Source organism: Marmota flaviventris, chromosome X, assembly GCF_047511675.1.
Source record: "Marmota flaviventris isolate mMarFla1 chromosome X, mMarFla1.hap1, whole genome shotgun sequence".
Taxonomy (NCBI): Eukaryota; Metazoa; Chordata; class Mammalia; order Rodentia; family Sciuridae; genus Marmota; species Marmota flaviventris.
This window is the reverse complement of record NC_092518.1, coordinates 63,572,313-63,593,870: the sequence shown is the minus strand read 5'-3', so window position 1 is coordinate 63,593,870 and position 21,558 is coordinate 63,572,313. Positions and strand designations below refer to the sequence as shown.

The 21,558-nt window shown below is 35.2% G+C and overlaps 1 protein-coding gene across 5 annotated transcripts in view; it reads right to left on the bottom strand.

Moving 5' to 3' along the window:
* Window positions 1–21,558, bottom strand: part of LOC114093112 (vascular endothelial growth factor receptor kdr-like) — a 295,863-nt gene that overhangs the window by 69,015 nt on the left and 205,290 nt on the right. For 4 of the 5 annotated variants that reach the window (XM_071606114.1, XM_071606116.1, XM_071606115.1 and 1 more), the window contains 8 exons: window positions 21,127–21,262; window positions 20,009–20,113; window positions 18,728–18,841; window positions 17,514–17,602; window positions 16,215–16,422; window positions 14,409–14,500; window positions 13,057–13,179; window positions 12,841–12,952 (listed from right to left, as the gene is read on the bottom strand). In XM_071606114.1, the coding sequence (XP_071462215.1) occupies window positions 12,841–12,952; window positions 13,057–13,179; window positions 14,409–14,500; window positions 16,215–16,422; window positions 17,514–17,602; window positions 18,728–18,841; window positions 20,009–20,113; window positions 21,127–21,262 (979 nt within the window). The remainder of the gene's footprint in view (window positions 1–12,840; window positions 12,953–13,056; window positions 13,180–14,408; window positions 14,501–16,214; window positions 16,423–17,513; window positions 17,603–18,727; window positions 18,842–20,008; window positions 20,114–21,126; window positions 21,263–21,558) is intronic. The other variant, XM_071606118.1, reaches the window with a different exon arrangement.

The following is a 21,558-nucleotide window of genomic DNA, read 5'->3' as shown; positions in this document are numbered from 1 at the left end:
AGAGAACTCTGGGAATGAACAAACAGCTCTGTATCTATGTAGAACATGAGACACAGGACTTCCATCCAATTTCCCAATCTTGGCTGATATCTCTGTTTGAAGGTCTGACAGAAAGTATTTACCCAGAAAATTCTAATCAAAATTGCACTGATATGATAGATGGAGGTTTTCAAAAACTAATGATTTATTTTCATTGACTTCACATTTATTAATGCTTTTAATTGATATATTCAGCCATAACTCTTGTGTTTAGTCCAAGAAGTCCTATTATTTGAAGTCTCTGAAAGCTGTTCTCATATTAATTTTTAACCTGCCATGCTCCTATGACTAAGGCATAAAGAAAAACAAGGGAGTAGAATTCTAGTCAGTGTGTGGAGGTATGCCTCCAATTTGAGAAATATAGTCCTCGTAGCATGGAAATCCAAAAGAGAAATAAGGTCTGAAAGTCAATTTCAAGTTGATAAAATGAAAACTTATTTACAAAATATTATGGGTAATAGTTAACTAAAGTACACTTTCCAAATTTGAATCATATTTAAAGTAGCTAAGCGTATTACAAAATATGTTTTAGCACAAGTTCCTACACTTATGTCAATACATAGTTTCCAAAATCACTACTGATATCTGATACATAATATTGAGTAAATACTGAAACTCTAAAATAAGTGTTCTAGGTCTTTGAGATTAAAGGTGGTATCAACATTGCCAAAATTTTATTTAAATAAACATTTGAAAATCCAAGGTGATTGGTCATTTATACACCCCAAAAATTTCCCCAAAAAATGTTCCTGGTAGTTAAGAAATATAAATCAGAAGTGACAAAGAAAAAGCCAAAGATAAAATCAAGACTAATTCTAATAAACTATCAGATTATCAAATAGAATACACTTGGAGATGAGGAGAAATTACATCAATCATCTAGCATCAACCTTCTAACTTTCAAGAAGTATGCTATAGAAACCTGATCAGTTAGCTAATTCAAGGCAACCTGTAAGATACTCTTAATTTTAGTTACTTCTCCATTGTTGCCTTAAATAACTTATTTGGTTAGTTTTACTCTTGTTATATTTTAGGCATTATAGATATAAGCACATGTCATCATCAAGGAACAATTATTTCCAACCTGTGTGTCACACAACCCTGAGAGATTGGAGTTATAAGAATGGATCTTCATATCCTTGGGACCAATAGTCATTATCAATAGCTAAAATAATTAATGTATCACGAGTGATAATTATTTTCTAAATCATGAAAACTGATGAAATTCACAAAAGAAAATCTATTTTTTCAATTTCCTGAATTCATAATAGCTTTCTCTAATGCATGCTTTCTTAAAAAAGACATGCTAAGACTGTAAGTATCTTTATATTATAAATGTGTAATTCATTTCCTAATTTGCCTGATGTAAGTAGAAAGGTTAAAATAACATATATCAGAGTTTTCTAAGTAAATTTGTTGTAATCTCTGGAACGTATTAGAGCAGAATATTTGCTATTCACTCTGTGGAAAATATTAGGAGTCTTTGCGAGATAGATGGTAAAGAATCATCCCTTTTAGATGTGCACTGTGTGTCACTTCAAAGAGCAGAAACATTACCTTTTGGTGTTTATGCCATAAGAATATATTGTGTATATAGTACTGGCCTTATCCTTAGGTTCACTTTGGACAGATATATATCTTTGTATGATTTGAGTATTAATAATTGATCTGTTCCTCCCCAGGAACTATATCCTAGATTACAATTTTCAGTTATGCAAATATCTTTTTTAAAAATCCATCACCTAGCTGGGCATGGTGGCACATGTCAATAATCCCTGCAGCTCAGGAGGCTGAGGCAGGAGGATGGTGAGTTCAAAGCCAGCCCCAGCAATAGTTAGGCACTAAGCAGCTCAGTGAGACCCTATCTCTAAATAAAATACAAAATAGGGCTAGGGATATGGCTCAGTGGTTGAATGCCTCTGAGTTAAATCTCCCCTCCAGTACCAAATAAACAACAACAACAACAACAAAAATCACCTAACTACCATTCTACTTTGTGCTTTAACTTACACTGTCTCCTGAAATTCTTTAATTTCTTTAATCTTTACCTTTCCCAGAAACAACTCCTCCAAACTTCATATGTATCTTCGTATCCTTAAATGTCCAATTCTACTTGTTCATTCTTTTATTTACTTATTTATTTTTTAGTTGTCAATGGATTTTTTTTACTTTATTTATTTATGTGGTGCTGAAGATCAAACCCAGTGCCTCACACATGGTTGTGGCTCTACCACTGAGCCACAACCGCAGGCAACTTGCTCATTATTTAAGAGAGTTTTCAGATGTAATTTTTCCTCAAGAAGTAGAAACTAACCTCATCCTCCATATTTTCTTTTACATTTTACCAAAATCTCTATTATAGGGTGCCGCAGTCTGGCTGGGCACAATTCAGGAGCCACTTGTCAAAAGAAACAAACTTTATTTTTAGAACACACACACCGCACCACACAGCTCTTCAGGAATTCCCTCAGAGCCCAACTGCCACCACCTGCTTCCCACAAGCCTCTCAACCTCCCCCACTCCTCCTGCTCTTGAGGCCGATTGGTTGGGAAGTTTACTGGGGTCCCTTCGGCTGTGGCTCTCAACAACAGGGCTTGTCACAGAATTAATTGGCTGTATTTTTTCCAAATTACCTGTAAGTCCTAGAGGATAAAGAACAGTCTTATCCTACAGTGATTTTAATGTGAATGTCACAACAGCAAATGTTTGTTGAATTAAATTATAAATCTAATGAAATAAACTTCTAAAGTATTTAATAAGTATACATTTCTTTATCCTACTTTTAAATAAATACATGACAAATGGTGATGTTAAATGAACATTAAACACATAGAAACAATATTCTACTTTATTCTGATGTTTGAATTTTAGCAGTTACCATCAAAAGTGACATTTCATATGTAAAACCTATTGCCTGGACTTTCATTATGTTAATCACTGGGCTTGGTTTTGAATGAAGACTATATCAAGTAAAATAACATTAATAGTTATAAATTTAACTATTATTTCTCAAAACCCATGGACATAAAAATTGTTAGTATCTTTTGTGGGCCAAAGATGTTGTGGTTATTTGGTAAGCCTACCTACTAAAACGAGGGCCTACATGCCTTCTGTTGGGGTCAACCCTTGTCACTTGATATTGCTTAAGGTGTTTTTTTCAGCCAGTGGATACAAGTTCAGCCATGAGTTACAACTACAGCATAAATACTGCTTAGTGTCAAATTGGAAGTTTCATGTATATCTTTCTGCTACTCTGAGATCTACCATGAGATTGAATATACCAGATGCTCAAAGGAGAGCCCACCTATGGGCCTGTTATCCTTCTAGGATCAATACAAGTTCTCTGCTATTTCTGCTATTCCAGAAGCAGAAAGATAAACCATATTCACCAGTAAAGTATATAGGGTAGCACTGATGGTTCTTGCATCACTTTATTTCCCATATAAGCCTTTCCATATTTGATGGTAGATCTAGGAGAAAGATTCTAGGAGACAGATTAAAGTAAAAGAGAATTGGAATGACAGAGAATATAGTTCTAGTGACTTCAGAAACAGGCCCCCCCCCCCGAAAACTCAAATTCCCTAGATATTCTAGGAAAAACTGTTCTTTGGAGAGAAGTGCCAGTTAAAAGCTCCAACTTTTTAATTGGAACATAGACAAAGATAATACCTTAGGAAACACTCATAATTCCTCCTGCAAGGCTAGAGAACAGATATACTAAGAAAGCTAGGGAATTGAGGTCCAACAACAACTTGTGAGTCAGTGAGAAAATATATTGGGATATGATAACTTACATCAAATTTTTGTAAATTGTCTTGCTCTGTGGAATGCAATGGAAATACAAGGCTCTATTTTAACTTAAAGGGATGATAAGATTAATCATAGTATAAGTGGTTTTTACTTATCATGTAAATTTAAATATAAGACAGCAGCCAACAGATACTTGACCCTTCAAAACAATTCATTTTTGCTATATTTTAAAATCTTAGCTATAGTCAGTGAATATCTTATGTAATATACTTTAAAAGTGTAAGTCACAAAATGGGGTTTGGACAATTTATTTAAGGATACAAGTGAAAATTCAGAAATTAATATATTCATACTCCTCAATGTGATATTTTGATAAATATACATTATGAAATGATTAAATTACACTAATAAACATAAACATTAACCTATAAGTTAGTCAGCTTTTTGTCACTGTGACCAAAGTATCTGATAGGACAACTTTTTTCGGAGGTTCAGTGCGTGGTTGGCTGATTCCATTGTTCTAGGAATAAGGTGAGGCAGAACATCCTGGTAGCAGGGCAGGCAGAAGAATGCTGCTCACATGAAGGTAGCCAGGAAGTAGAGAGGTAAAGCCAGGGGACAAGATATAACTCCCAATACTATACCTCTAGAAACCTATTTCCTCTAGCCATGTCCCATCTGCCTATAGTTATCACCCAGTGCAGTAATCTTTTGAACTTATCCATCATTTGAATGTATCCACTGAATAGGTTATAGCTCTCATAATCTAATTATTTCACCTCTGAACATTCCTTCATTGACTATCACATGAGTTTATTAGTGGATACCTTATATCCAAACCATAACAAACTATTTATCTTTTTTTGTTAGTGGAATGTTTAGTATATGGTTTCTTAGGAATTTTAAATTAAAAATAAGTTATTATAACTATAGCCCACACAATACAAAATATTTCTAGAATATTAATTTCCCAACACAATACATATTAATGTCAAACAGATATTGTAATCAATGTTCTTCCTTACTAAATATCATTGAGATTTTTTAGCATTAGATAAACATCTCTCCAGTAACCACACACCAACATTCTACTCTCTGTTTTTATAAATCTGACTTTTTTAGAATATACATATAAGTGAGATCATGCATAAGTTTTCTGATAGTCTTCTTTCATTTAATGTCATATCATCCAATTTCATCCCTGTAATTACAAATGGCTGGATTTCATTTTTAAAGGCTGGATAGTATTTTATTTTCTCTGTGCATATACATACATACACACATACTATATTACATATCTCAGTTATTATAATATTATAATGAACATAGGAGTGTGAAAATATCTTCAACATACTGATTTTCTTCAACTATATTCCCAGAAGTAGATGGCTGAATCATATGGCAGTTCTATTTTTAAATTTTTTTCAGGAACCTTCAGACTATTTTGCATATTAGCACTTCATTATACAAAATATTTTAAAAAATGATTTACGTTTCCACCAATAGTATAACCTCACCAATGAGTCACCTATTGTTTTTTTGAAAATACCTATCCTTACAGGAGTGAAGTGGCAACTCAATGTACTTTGAGTTTCCATTTCCTTGATGGTTAGTGAGGAAAAGCATTTATTAAAATACCTGTTTACCATTCACATTTATGTTGAGAAATTAATATCAAGACTTCTTCCATTTAAAAATGTTATCTTTTCTTTCTATTAATTTTAGTTCTTCATAAAGTGTATATACTAACCATTTATCTTATGTATATTTTGAAAATATTTTCTCCCATTCTATAATTTGTCTTTTCACTGTGTTCATTTTTTTCTTGGCAGTACAGCTTTTTACTTTGATGTAATCATATTTGCCTTATTATGTTTTTTGTTTCCTATGATTTTGGGGTAATATACAAAACATATTTGCCCATATCAGCATCATAATATCCAAGTTATATATCACCCAGATAAATGAATAAAGAAAATATGGAACACTGAGTTGATTTAAGTGTTGAATGTCATTTTTACACAAGAGGTTGTTTTCCCCACATCATTTATTGAAAAAAAAACTATCCTTTCTCCATTATGTATTCTAACACTCTTGTCAATTTCAATTAACCATATATGTTGATTTACCAGGACTAAAGTTGCATATCTGTAATTCCAGCTACTGTCTCAACTTATGTTGAGACAGATGGGTGCAGTTACATGATAAAATTACTGTTCAATAAAAAAGAAAAGTATTTTACATATCTACAAATCTTTCTGAGGGCAGGGTACCCACCCCAGTTGCAAAGATTTCGACTCGGCTTGACTGTCCCTGAGAAGGTTTGGGGAGACCTATGTGGTTAGCCCTCAAGACAAGTCGTTTCACCAGAATATAAAGCTACTGCTTTAGCAGGATATTGGGGGTTGGGGAGAGCAGGTGACAGAGTTGAATACATTTGGTTGGTTATATAAAACACTTATAAGAGATTTTAGGTACCCAGGAATGCCATAGAAACACTGGAACTACACGGGCTCTCGCCAGAAGGTGGCAGGTGAAGGAAGATAAACTTGGACAGGCTCAAGACCCAGAATGTTGGGAAGCATTTGCAGCAAAAGACTGATCTAGAAAGGTCAAATAATAAATATATAGCTGAGAGAGCTGATGAAGTTGCTGTTTTTATACCTACAGACACTAAGAAGTTATGCTGTTGAGGCCTGAGTATATGTAGTCTATCTCCCAATATCCAGTGTAATACAAAATAGCAAGGCCCACTAAAACTTCCCTCCATCTCAGATATATCAATAAAACTAATATTTGAATCTTCCATTTTATCAGTTCTTATTTCACTGTATAAAATTATATGTAGATTGGAGGTATTTCTCCATAATTTTGATATTGTATTCCTTAATCTACTTTTATGCTATTTTATCTTTAATGCTATAATTTGTTAACTGGAAGTATTTGCAGGACTCTCCTTTGATTATGCTCTCCCCCACCTTTTTCTTTCTCCATGATATTTCCTCCTTTGTCTATCTTCTCTTCAACCTTGCTATTTTTGTTTGTTTTGGTTTTGTTTTGTGTGTATGTTACTGTTTGTTGTGTTTTATTTTGTCATGGATCTGGGTACTTAACTTCCTTAGCCCAACTTGGTTTTAATTTTGAGACAGGATCTTTCTGGATTGCCAAGATGACCCTCTATCCTATGATCCTCCTGATCCAGCCACCCACATGGCATGAAGGAGCCATCATGCTTCACTTTTTAATTAAATTAATATAAAATATTGGGGTATAATAATTGGACTTAATCATTCTATGTTTTTCTTTTTATTATTTCTATAATCTCTGCCTCACATTTCCCTTGCATTATTTTCCTACTTTTGTCTCTCTCCGTGTGCTTCCTCCCTCCTGTTTTCTTTTGTGCATATATTTTTGTTTGTTCATTTTGTTGTTTAGGATTATTTTATCTTTTTTGTTTTCATTTTACATGTTATTTGTGTTATTTTGCTCTTTTATTCTTGCTTTGTCTCCTTTTTCTTTTATCTTCTTTTGGGGGGATTGTTTGGTTATTTGAGATAATATGTTCATTGGATATAGACATTATATATTTTCTTCTTTTTTATTTCCATATATTCAGTTTTCACCTCTACTTCTTTTTCTTCTATTTTCTCTCTAATATTTTTTCATTCTGTTTTTTCTTTTATTTTCATGCTCTATGTAGTACAATATCAATTCGAAGTTTAAATACTATGCTTTAGCCTATTTTGTTACTACAATTATTTCCTACTTCAGAACTATTGGAATTGTTTTAGTCAGTTTTTTCACTGTTGGGAGTAAAAGTCCAATCGAATCAATTGTAGAGGAGGAAAAGTTTAATTAAAGGCTCACAGTTTCAGAGATCTCAGTCCATTGACAGCTGGCTTCATTCCTCAGATATCCAAGTGAGGCATAACAACATGATGGAAGAATATGGCAGAGGGAAGCAGCTCACATCATGATCAGAAAGCAGAGAGGAGAGACTCCACTTGCCATATACAAATACGTACTCAAACTCACAACCCCAATCTTTCTGGATTGACATGGATGTTGCCACCAGCCACATCCTATCAGCCTTCATTTACCACTCAATTAATCCTGTCAGGTGATAAATTCACTGATTGCATTAAGGCTCTTATAATCATTTCTTCTCTGAATCTTCTTCCATTGTCTCACATATGAAATTGTGGGGGACACCTCACATCCAAAACAACATTCTACCATTGTCCCCCTAAAGGTCACACTCTTCTGACAATCCAAAATACATTTAGTCCATTCCCAAGAGTCCCCATTGTTTCAACACTTCCAAAATTACTCAAAGTTCAAGGCCAAAGTCTTCTCTGAGGCTTAAAGCAATCTTGTAATGTGAGCTCCTATAAAATTAATAAAACAATTTACAATATCTAATATATAATTATACCCAGTAAATATTTTCATTCAGAAAAACGGGGACATAGAAAAAAATGGATAGGACCAAAGCAAGACTAAAATCCAGCTGGGCAAACAAGTCCTGTAGCTCTGTATCTGACATCTGGAGCACATGACATTATGATGTTCTCTATAAAGAACTTGTGCAGATGCCCCCTCTTGGCCTTGTTGGTTGCAGCCCAAGTGGCCTTTCTGATGGCTTGTCTCTACTCAATTCTTGCAGCTTTCCTATGATGATGTCCCCTGTTACTAGTATTTCTTAATCTCAGGGATCTCCACTGCAGCTTTGAATTTCTCTTCACATCTCCATGCTTTTCCCTCTCAGGAGCTACCAGAAGGGAATCCAACACTGCTACACCTTGCCTAGCCTCCCAGGCCTTCCTTAGAAATCCTGGTGGAAGCCTCCCATTACCCCATAACACTAATACAATGCATTCCTGCAGAACCAGCACTACATGGTTGATACCAAGGTCTGCCTTGATACTACAACCATTTCCCACTTCAGAACTATTGGAATTGTTATAATCAGCTTTTTCACTGCTGGGATTAAAAGTCTACGCCTCCAGGGATACTGGCTGCAGCAACCCCTGAGTTCCTGGGTGGCTGAGCATGTTGTAAAAACTTCCTAGTCCCCCTTGTGCAAGAAGGGTACCCAATTGGTCCATTCTCAAGAAAATTTTTACTTTTACTTTCTTGAATCTGAGATGGCTATAGTCTTGCCAGCTCCTGAGATGCCTTCAAGCCATCTTTCTCATTATCTTTGGGCAAAGTTTTTAGCATTTCTTAGAGGTGGTAATGTCTTTGAAAACTGCAAATTCCTTGGCCCCAGTTTTATTCCTGCATTTCAAGTCCAAGTTGTTCAAATCATTCTGCGCTGCTTTCTGCTTCTGATTATCACAACAAATTTGGTTAAAAGCTGCCAGAAATATCCACGCCACCACCCAAATGCTATGCAGCCTAGACATTTCTTCTGCCAGATTAAGAAGTTCATCACTTTTAAAATCAGCTTCACAGAAAGTCTCAGGACAAGGGCAAAATGCAGACAACTTCTCAGCCATAACATAACACAAATGGCCTCTACTCCAAATTCCAATACAGTCCTCCTTTTCTCAACCTTTACTGTCCACAGTCCTTTTGGCATTCTGGTCTTCTGAGATCCCACCAGAATCAGGTATTAATCTCTGTTTCCAACAATATAAAGCATTTCCAGCTTGCACTGCTATACATCTAAAAATTCCTCCCACCAATTCCAAAGAGTTCCAGATGCTTATGAACCACATGGTCTGTATATTCACAGATATGAGCCCACTCCTGGTACCAATTTCTGTATTAGTCAGGGTTCCCTAGAGGAACAGAATCAGTTGGAAGTATAATTGTAAAAAGGGGAATTATTAGATTGGCTTACACAACCAGAAACTCGATAGTCTGCAATGGCTGTCTGTAAGCTGCAGAGATGGAAGATCTAGTAGCTGCATAGTCCAAGACACTGACACCTCAGAACAAGAGGGATCAACAATGCTACCCTAGCCTGAGACCAAAGGCTTTTGGAAAGTCCTTGGAGAATCACTGGCTTTGGAAGAGGGAAGGAGTGAGTCTGATATCCTGAGGTGATCGAATCAGCAAATGAGAACTCATTCAAGAAGAATCCAACTTAAATCTGGTGCTGCTTCATTCTTCCTCCAACTTTCATTCCATCTAAGCCTATTGCACAGTGCTACCCACACTTAGGGAGGAGCTCCAATTCAGTTCCCTATCCCACAAACAAATCATTCCTAAACACACCCTCATTTACATGACCAGAAGACTCTTTGTGTGTGTGTTGCTGGAAACTGAACCCAGGGCCTTGTGCAAGCAAGACAAGCACTCTACCAACTGAGCTATATCCCCAGCCCACTCGGAAGCCTCTTAATCTTTGGCATCTCTTAATCCAATCACATTGACAATTCAAATTAACCATTATAGAATTATAGAAAATGTTTTTAATAAATTTAATTACTTATTAATATATTGTTTGAACTCAAGATTTACTTTTAAATGTGATCATCATCTCCCCTCAAAATGGGTGGATGAAGTTGATCAAAGCACACTGAACACATTGACTGGGTTCTTTGACACAAAGTTTTACCACTCTCTCAAGACACATAGTAAAGTTAAAGTATCCTATCAAAGACAATTTACTGTCATTTATAACTAAAAAGAACCAAAAAATAAAATATAATAAATTAATATAAAATAAAAGGGTTCTTCAGACAACAGTGGGAAAGAGATCCATTTCAGCAGATATGCAATTCTCAATATAGAAATACAGGAAACATGAGAAATCAAGGAAAGAAGATGATTCAAAATTTGACAATAAACCAATAGATGAATCCACATATTCAAATGGATGAAATAAGAGACAAATAATTCAAAAAGTTGAGGGTTAAAATGAACAGTGAACTAAAAGAAATCTGAGCAATGAACTGAGATTATACATTAAGTAAAAGTTTACTTCAATAAGAAGAGATTCTGAAAAAAAAAATCCTAAAAGTGAAAGATTCAATGCACCATTTAAAAAATTTAGTGTAAAATACCACTAATAGATAAGACCACATAGCAGGTAGATTTTTAGGCTTTTTAAGACAAGGTATGTGATCTTGAAAACTCAATCAGCAATAAAGACAAAAAGAAACCATGATCAGAATTTCAGGAAATATGGGACAACTTTAAAAGAAGAAAACCTAGGAATCATTTGAATTAAACAGGATTCTGAGATATAAGCTAAGGACATAGATACACTTTCCAGTGAAAGAATATAAGAAAATTTTCCAAACCTCAGGAATTTGACAAACATCCACATACTGGAGGCTTTCAGAAACAAAAATAAATAATGTAAAAAATTTAAAAATAAACAAATTTTCCATGATACTTTATAAACAAAATGCCTAATATACAGAGGAAAAATAGATTTTTGACAGCCCAAAAGTAAAACTTCATGTCACAGAGATAAGCCAATAAGAATAATGGCTTATTTTCTGTCCCAGTGTACTTCTTTATTTTTGATCACCATGTGTTTTAGATAAATATTAAATTGTGTCTTTTTCCTGTTCATCAAACATATTTTATTCTCTTGCCTCTAAAACACCTCAAGAGTCTAGACAAAGCCAGGCATGGTGGTGCATTCTTGTAATCCCCATGGCTCAGGAGGCTGGGACAAGAGGTTCTCAAGTAGAAACCAGTCTCAGCAATGCAGCAAGGCCCTAAGGAACTTAATGAGACCCTGTCTCAAAATAAGAAATAAAAAGGAGCTGGAGATATGGTTCAGTGATTAACCTCTGCGGTCAATCCTGGTACTAAAAAAGAAAAAAGAAAAAAACGAAAAAGTGTCTAGACCAAGAGCCCAGACATCCTGTATAATCACAAAAGCAGCCTCTGATAAACAACACAAACATCCTCCATTATATTAAATATCAACAGTCAAAGCCATGAATACTTCTCTATATTTAGTAACACAAATCCTGAGTTAAATATCTACTTTGTAAGTTAGATTCACTTGGTTTTCTAAAAGGCATGCCTGGATGATTTTAATAAAAATTCCCCTGCATCATAGAAAGAATAATGATTTAGAGTCATGAGAAGAAAATAATCTTTTGCAAGGCACAAAACAAACAGATAGAAAGCTATCTTTCTTAAAAGCCTTGTATTTGGTCATTTCTATGCTTTGCACCTTAAGTTTTTATTCTTAGTATTAAGAATGTAGGACCAGAAGTCAGGAAGCCTGGTTTTAATGTTAGTTTTACCATTTACATTATGGGCAAGACTGTCGGTATCTATGAGAGCTTGGGAGTCAGATAGGTTGAAATCAGTCTTGGGACTTTGTGAAATCTTTGAAAATTTACTTAACATCTTTTTGCAATCAAAACACTGTCTGATCTACATCCACCCTTCTCTCCCTAATGTCACATCACACTGCAGTATTCTCACTTTGCTCATTCATAATATCTCCTGCTTGACCCTCCAACCCACTGGGTACACTCTAAACTCAGAATCTTTACATATGATATTTCTCTTCCACAGAATTACTTTTCCTCCACAGTTTTACAGGTTATCCCATGAGTTCTTCAGGGCTATGTTGAAATATTTACATTCCTGTGAATCCTACCTTATTTAAAGGATTTAGAACTTTATCCCATTTTGCCTAATCCCAATATTCCTATCTTACTTCCCAGCTTTCAATTTTATATCACAGTAGCTAATATCATTGAATATTTTCCATATTTTACTTATTAATTTCTTATTGTCAGTCTCTTTTGATGAGAATGTAAGTTCCATAGTGCCAGGAACTGTCATCTTCTTTGTTTACTACTGGGTCCCCAGCACTGAAAATGCCTGGCATGTAGAAAATTTTCAATAAGTACTTACTTAACAAATTAATATACAATAAAATTATGAGATAGTTTTTATTGGTTCTTGGTAGCAAGATTTTTCGGCATGATTTCATTGTATCCATAGTGTTAGATCTTTTAAACTTTGAGACTATGTGCAATGCTAACTGGTCTGTAAGTGCTCTGTTGCAGCAACAGCTGTAACTACATATGAAAAGGGTTGATCAGAAACAAACTCACATACCCAGAGAAAAAATTTCCCAAAGCAGAACTCCAAAGGACCACACATCACTCTGGGTTGTATACACCTTGTCAAAAATGGCTTCAGGTGCCATCCACTTAAGTGGGAGTTTTGCCTAAAAAAAACAAGATAGAAGAAAACCCTCAGAATAGAGACTGTAACCCCATTAGAGGCAAGAGTAGTTGTCTGCTGTTTTGTGCCAGGGAACTTTGAACTTACATCTCCTTTCCAGACATAGTCAGGGTCTTTGTAGATGTCTCTGGCCAAACCAAAGTCACAGATCTTTACAACATTGTTATCAGCTAGAAGGATGTTCCTAGCAGCCAAGTCTCGATGAATGCACTAAAGAAAAAAGAAGAAGGTGGCTCTTAGGGCTTTGGGGCCCTAGGATGGTACAGATTAAAAGACTTTCAACCAAAAAAAAAAAAAGAAAAAGAAAAAGAAGAAGTGGAAATTGAGCATGGAGTTGAAAACGAATGGGAAACCAGAAAAAGGAAGTTTCACAGAGGTGCCCAGCCCCAGAAAACAAAGTACCTTACACAGATAAATTGATCCATTTGGAAATTGGCAGGGTAGGCAGAATCTATAGAATGATAACACCTGTTTAACTCTTACATATTTTGTTCTTTGGACTCTCGTTGACTATCTTACCTTAGAAAAGATCCATTCTCTCCTACTGTATTTCACTGTTAGTGCCCTGAATTACAATAGATCTTATTTTCTCTCATTTGAACAACATCAACGGTTACTTAACTGTTCTCTCTGCTTTCATTCTAGCCACATGGACTAGTGCATCACCCATTCTAGCTATCAAAATTTAATTCCTAAGAAACAAATCTAATCATGTAAAATGCCTGTTTAGAAGCTTTTTATTTTACAGTAACTGGAAACCATTTAAGTTCATATTCCTTGGCATGGCATTCAAAACCTTTACAGTCTATGCCAAGCTTTGTATTCAGCTACATCTTCCTCCTGCCACATTTACCTCCTTGAATCCTATATACCTTAAACTTTTCATTTCTTTATTATACTGCTGAAATATAACTTTCTCTTAGAAACCTTCACAGATTCTCCAGGACTACTCCTATGTAATCACAAAGCATTTATTTCATATTTCTATCCTAGACAATATCCTGTTATATTATATGTAGTATATCTTTCTTATTGGATTCTGAGGAAGGAGAACTGCATCTTTCATGTCTGTATCTCAGCTTTTAGCAGAAAGAACATTACAGACAATCACCACATATTTGCTGAATAAATTCATTTTCAGTATAAAATAATGTGGGTAATTAACAGGTCTAAATAATCCTAATATAGCCACCTTCTAAATTAGTTTGAAAAGTAAGTCCCCCAAAACTGTAGGAAGGCAGGTGAGTAGCTGTCTCAAAGGTGAATGCATGTATGCATATTTTTCAAAGACTAATTGGAGAGAGAAAATTGGAACACAAGCATAAGGTAAGACTATTAAAAAAGAAAAACAGCTACCATGGACACTGTGGTCATTATAATCCATCTTCCTTGCATCTCCAATCAATGGAAGTGAAGGAAAAAGAATAATGAATGCTCACTTTTCTGGAAGCAAGGAACTCCATTCCTTTGGCTACTTGGAAGCTATAGCAGATGAGGTCCTCTAAGGTAAGGGGATGCTTGAAGAGGTCATCTGAGAATAGGAAGAACAGAGAATATTACAGATGGCCAAGAGTTGAAGAATGTCCGATAATCCTGGATAGGTAATCATAAGGTAGAGGAAAGACACCTTATTTCCATGAAACCATAGAGAACAAGGGACAATTTTTTTTGACAACAGGCCTTGGTATGACTTACTCCACTAGGATAATATGTGCGTTTTTAAGTAATTGATTCAAATCCTTGTGAAGGAAAATAATCTAAAATTGTGTCTCTGTTGATTTAACAGCTCATTCCTTGAATGTTCTGTTGAAAGTTCTTTTGAAAGACAGGTCTGTCTTTCAAAAAATAATAAGTGGTTTATTGATATTCCCTTGCCTCTTCTGAGTACAAGAGAATGTAGACGATTTTTAGAGGCAAAGTTTGGGAATCTCCAGTAAATATCCATGATTAATGGTGACAACAGGACTGGATTTTTATAATCAGAATGTTTACTTGTCATGTATATTCCCTATTTATTGCTTGTTTGCCCTTCTCTTCATTTTTCTCAAAACATATAAAGTTCAAAGAAATTTCTTCTGCTCTTCCTGATGTTATGCCATCCCCAAAATATAATTAGAAGGTCCTTTATAATGATTCTAGACCAATTCCTTCCATCATTTCACAGGAAGGGAAACTGAGACCTATAAAAGAGATGTGGCTTCTTCAAGGTAATAAGACACAGATCAAAGGATTCTCAAGAAAGTGAAAATTACTTCATTTCTATAAGCCAGACAGATACTACAGATGAAGGTCTATTTCTGACCAACAGGACAATGAAAGAACATAGGATGAGTAAGAGCACAACCACCTTGGGAAGATCAGAAGTAGCACTTAATGTAATAGGCAGAAACCTCAGGTAGAACAAGAGTAATGTCACTCAAGGTCAATGCTTAAGTCTGACAGTTTTGACTGGAATGTTGGGTAAAATAAGAATAGGTGGGATGCCTGAGTTCAATTTGTTTTTTTATAAATATTTATTTATTCCATTTTGGAAAATCTATTATATATTTGTACAGCTCTAATAGTTGCTTATTCTTGAAATATTTTCACATTGCTTGGAAACAGCTATATCCCAAGATACCCAAGTTACTCCAACACTCCAGTTACTTCTTTCCTGTCCAAACTTTTCCATGATTCAGCAAATAAAGGGTATATCCCAGCCCATGGATACACTAGGTATCTATATTAGTCTCTATTTTAGAAAATATCTTAATGTCTGTTAATCATATGTTGTGTTTTACACACTAATATTTTGTAAAGTCATCCACATTATTTGTTAATAATTAAGTATATATTATACAGTTTGAGATGGAGTTAATATAGGTTAATATTTTTTATATCATCCCTACTTTGAGTAATAGTACTTCTCTGTTATGAGAATAAGCACCTCTAACCATGTCATGGGAAAGATGGAGGAAAACCTTCATGCAAAAATGATTTGGAAACTGTACATGTCTAAAACATTATGGGATATCATCATTATAAGATACTTCTGATTGCTAATTTAAGTGCAAGTTCAGCATACAGCAAAAGTCCTCCATGTTAGATAGAAATGGCTACAGAAAATGGTATGGGATTTTCTGGAGTTCCACTATTTAACTTTGCCTGGTCTTGCTGATTAGGCCTCATTTGCCCACTGACTCCTTACTTCATACCCTCATTAGCCTTGAGGTTTTGCCATAAGGAAAGGGTCTACTTGTACTTACCTACATGGTGGGTTGTTGTGGCCCCCAGAAGGTAGCAGCTAGCTTCTTCCTCCTCATCAGATTCACTGTAACTCTTGTCTTCTATAAAACCAGAACTGATGGAACTTCCTGTGCTAGCCACATTCTGCAGATGATTCTTAGTTAGCTGAGTGAGATCACTGTCAGAATCATGCATAGTCTTCACCTTTTTTCCCATATTGAGCTGGGACTGAGAATTTAAACAGATCATCAGTGTTTGAAGAGAACTTATGAATCATCCAATTCAATTTATTCTATTTTCATTAGAGAAGCTGAGAACCAGAGAGGTATAAGAGAGTTCTGTGAGTTCACATAATTTGACAGCAAATCTGAGAGTGATGACTGCTAATCTAAAATTCTATTACCTATATCAAAATGCCAGCTAGTTTATCCTTAGTGGGAGGAAATTGCTGAGAGTTGACCATCTGAGTGTGTTACCTTGCCATGGAATTCAGCAGGCCTGCATAGGACAAGGATATCTCATAACCAGCAGTAATTCAAATGGTGTCAAATTATTATCTTCCTATGCTCAGAAATTGGGCAAATAGAAGGGAGTCAGCTCTGTTTTAAAATTATGATTACTTCCTTTCCATTTGCTAAAGATAGACTGAGGTGGAACTCATTGATGAAAATAATAAATTGCTAACTAAGTTCAGAGTTCCTAATCAGTTGGATGGATTCTAGAAGTTATTTTATTAATTAATACCCAATATCAAAAAATTTCAAAATAAATCACAACATAATGATCACGTACAACACTTTGCAGTACTTTGTGATGTGGAGAAACCAGCTTTTCTCTGGGAAGACAAGGACAGTTGCAACATGTATATCTGGGGACAACAACAAAGTGCTAACAGGAGATATATGTCTTTAACTATTTCCTTAATGGTGGAAGTTATCCAAAATATAGAGCTTCATCCCAGATTTCAAAGAAATAGAGAGATCTGGCATGTCTATGAAAGCCTAAAGGCATAATGGAATCTTGGCATACCTCACCAATTTGGGCCTCAGAATATAAGAGAATTACACACACAAAAGTTATAATTTCAGCTAATGACAGAATTCTGAGTGCCAGTTTCAAAGCAACATCAGTGGAAGTGATTCTAGAGGTAATTTAATTCAAATCTTTATTGGATGCATAAGTGTACATACTATTATTCCTGATTAATAATCCCCTAGCCTCTGCTATCCCCTTCTCCCTCTTTCTATGTATCATCATAAAATCTCCAGAGAAGACTCAAAACGTGGAATAGAGTGTGGGGTTCAATTGGAGAAACCTACCTTGGAAGCAATAAAATCTCCTCTCTTCCCTCTCAGAAAATTAGCTAGGTTTCCATATTTGCAGAATTCTACTATGATCATCAAAGGACCTGCCAAAAGTAATATTTATAGTCATCTTTTCATGAAAGATAGTAAAAGGTAGCCAACTCTTGGGCTACTCTGACCTTGGTAACCTGTTGGACATGGAATATCCTAAAATTTCATTAACTCTCTTTAGTTGTAAACTAGTTGATGGATAAATTGAGCTGGATACAATGGTGACTGACCTCAAAAACATGCTGGCTGCTGAAAGATGAAAAAGTGAGATTGGCAAATAGGGGAAAATAAGGTTAATAACCCTGCTGAGCTTACCTGTGAAGTTCCCTAAGATGTACAGCATAAAATATGAAAGAATTAATAGGACAGTTTACACTCCAATGACCAAGGCAAATGTGAACACAACTCGTTGGATATTTTAGGCATTATATTACCTTTCCCACTTTATATATTGTTGTCCCAACCCCACCATCATTTTATTGATAACATTCGTTTCTAAAAGGTTCACTCAATGGACTAAATTTTTCTGCAGTTTGCTCATGGCTTTCAAGTTTATTTGTGTTTGCCTTGATGTGTATTTTATTCATATTTATTTCAGCAGCACTGCTCTCCCCTAACATCCTTAAGGAAGACCCTAGCTAAAATCAGTAGGTGCTTAGAAAATGCTGTTTGAAATAAAGGCAAGTGAAAGGACAGTGCAGTAGAATTGTCATAGGGGAAGAAACAAAATGTTTTAGATTTAATGTAGAGAAGAAATATATAAATGGACAGGGCATGGAAATATGCTTGTTGAAAAAGTGGGTGAAACCCTCCTCAGGCTATGGTAGTAAGTACACTGAAGGTAAGATAGATGACTCAAGAAGTCTAGAAAGTACCATGTCTTGAACAGATTTTCACATTTCCTTGGCAAATTCTCTAACTATCCTGTCCAAGATCAGATACAATGTTGAGCTAGCAGGAATCTTAGACATAAACTCAATTTCTTTGTATATTGTACAGCCTTCCCTAGAGCAGGGGGCTGAGAACATGAGTACTGGAGATCCTATGAAGTGTGATAAGTCTATAAGTTATAAGAACCTCACATGCAATTCAGGTAGTCATCTAAATCAGGGACTACCTTGCTTCTGAGCATATAACCTCTAGGAAAGAGATCTGTCTAGCTATGAAAGTCTTCTTACCTCCAGGCTTAGTGCAGGCACCCAGTAAGTTGACCACATTGAGGTGGTGACCAATGTGAATGAGGATCTTCAGCTCTGACATTAAAGCCTTACACTCATTGGATGTTGCACAATCTGTTTGAGATAAACACAATAATCATACAAAAGGAAATTTTTTTGTCCCTAAGAGTAATGGTGGAGCATATGAAATACAACTTCCTGGTAAAGGAATTCTGGCAGAAAAGTCTGGAACACAACCACTCAGATGTTGGTTTGTCATCCTTTCCAAACAATATTTAAACAAATAATATCTTTGTAGCATGTCCTAATTTGCCTCTACTCTGAGCTCTATGCAGTATTAGCCTCAATAACGTTTCTGATTTTTCGTTTTGAAACAGGTACTCTTAGAATATAATCCTTTATGTGATAAACATTTTATCAATTACTGTACTATAAGAGGTAATGAGTTAATTGGCCCAGATTGTTCTAAATATTGATTTTTGTGGACATGTGGAATCAGAGGCATGGATTGGATAGTATTCAAATGTTTAGACACATGTTTATCCATTCAAGACTAAAAACACACCATAATTGATGCATCATGACCAGTGGAGAATTCACTTGGATTTCTATTCAAGTATATATGATACCATATAATTCCACTGATACATTGAGATTCTGATAGCCAAATACCATTAAGGACTTATACTGATGTTACCAGCAATTAAAAATATCAGGTTATAAACCAAATGCTGAATGTTTTCTTTGATATAAGGAAGCCGATTCATAGTGGGATAGGGAAGGGGAGCATGGGAGGAATAGACGAACTCTAGATAGGGCAGAGGGGAAGGAGGGGAAAGGAGGGGACATGGGGTAATTAATGATGGTTGAATATGATGATCATTATTATCCAAAGTACATGTATAAGGACACAAATTGGTGTGAGTATACTCTGTATACAACCAGAGATATGAAAAATTGAGTTCTATATATGTAATGAGAGTTGTAATGCATTCCATTGTTATATATAAATAAAAAATATATATATCAGGTCATTACTTCTGCATTTAAGTTGTTGTATGCAAAGGAGATAAACAGGTTGTCATACAAGTTTCCACAATGACTGGTCATACTTATGTGGCTGCTATTTTTCATGAACATGAAGATGGAATGATGGTAGAAGCTGTATTTATTTACCTCCTTTACTTCCAGTTCATGTCTTTCACAGTACAGTTTTCTACCTGTCCCCAAAGTATACCTATAGATGTTCCTCAATGGCTTCCAAAGCATTAGAAATATTACCTTTTAGCATCTTCACTGCCACTGTTTTACAGGTTGAAGCTTTGTCGATGCCAAAGGCACAAGCTTCTATCACTTTACCAAAGGCACCATGGCCCAGGATTTTGCCTGAGGGGAACAACAAGTAAAAATTAGCAATTGTGAAAGACCTCAGAAAAAAGTGCACATTTGAGTTCTTGTAACGAATACCAGCATCCCAAAGACAAAGCATTCACAGGGAGGTTTTGCAGACCACCCTATGTAAAATTATAATGCTGTTTTCCTCTATAATACTTAACTACTAGATAATATTTTATTTATTTATCATTTATTGTTGTATCTATCTATTATTAATCTACCACACTAGAATGTAAGTTCAATGAAGACTTTCTTGTTAATAACTATATACTCAGCAGCTAGGATAATGTTTAATACATAGTAGATACCTAGCGAATATGTGTGTATGAAGCAAGCGAATGAAAGGTTATACCACATCAGCCATGGAGACAAAGAACTTTGTGGGTTGAGGAAGATCCATAATGGCCTACAGACACATACTAGTTCAGTAGGCAAAAGTGTTATATACCTTTTAAACGTTGTAAGTCTCCTAGTAATATACTTTATTAGTAATCACATTAGCTACTGGTATTCTGGATATAAGTTTAAAGTCATTCAAGTGCAATTATTTATGGAAAAGACTCTGTGCTTCCTATAGCCCAAGAAATTTTTGTTAAAGAGATTCTAATGAAAACCAATCCCTATCATTTGTGAAGTACTTTAAATTTGTAAGACATATTGGCAAATGTTCTCACACTGAATTCCCACAAAAGTGATGGAATGTAAGAAAATACACATCAGTCCTAATGTCTCCCTTTTATAAATGAGAAAAACATGTCTTACAGAAGTTAAGGGACTTCTCTTCTCTAAGATTACCTAGATTGTACATCTAAAATCTTTTAGTTGCATGTTATATGTACAATACAATTCTGCTACCCTAATTTCTAATTTTTGATTTGTTTACTATCACCACATTTGAAAAAAATATATCCAATTTTCTAGATGAATCATGAATGAGGTTGAATAGTGTTGCATACAATAATCTAAGTGCAACCTAGATTTTAGTGAAAGAAATTGGTACATACCCAACTGTAACCGGTCCCGAGGAAATTCCCATTTGCTGTCATCATAGGGAAGCCTGTCACATTGTTGATCAAGGGGCATTTCTCTAGGATCCACAATGATGGAAAGGTAGCTTGTTTTGATTTCTGAAACACTGGGCTGCAGAAAGTAAAGGGGAAAAACACCTTACTCTGTTTTATTTCTCTTCTCATGTGGTATAAGGCTTCTGAAGTTCACCATTTTACATCATAAGGAGTTTCATATAGTAAGAAATATGTACAAAAAATAAAGATAAGAAAAAGCACAATAAGAACACAATTAAAATTAAATTGACAATTTGGGAAAACAGTTGCAACAAACATAACATACAAGGAATAATACTCATGTAGGGCACAGACGGAAGGCAAAGCGGCGCGGGCACTCAGCCCAGACAGAAGGTGGAACAGAATGCAGAG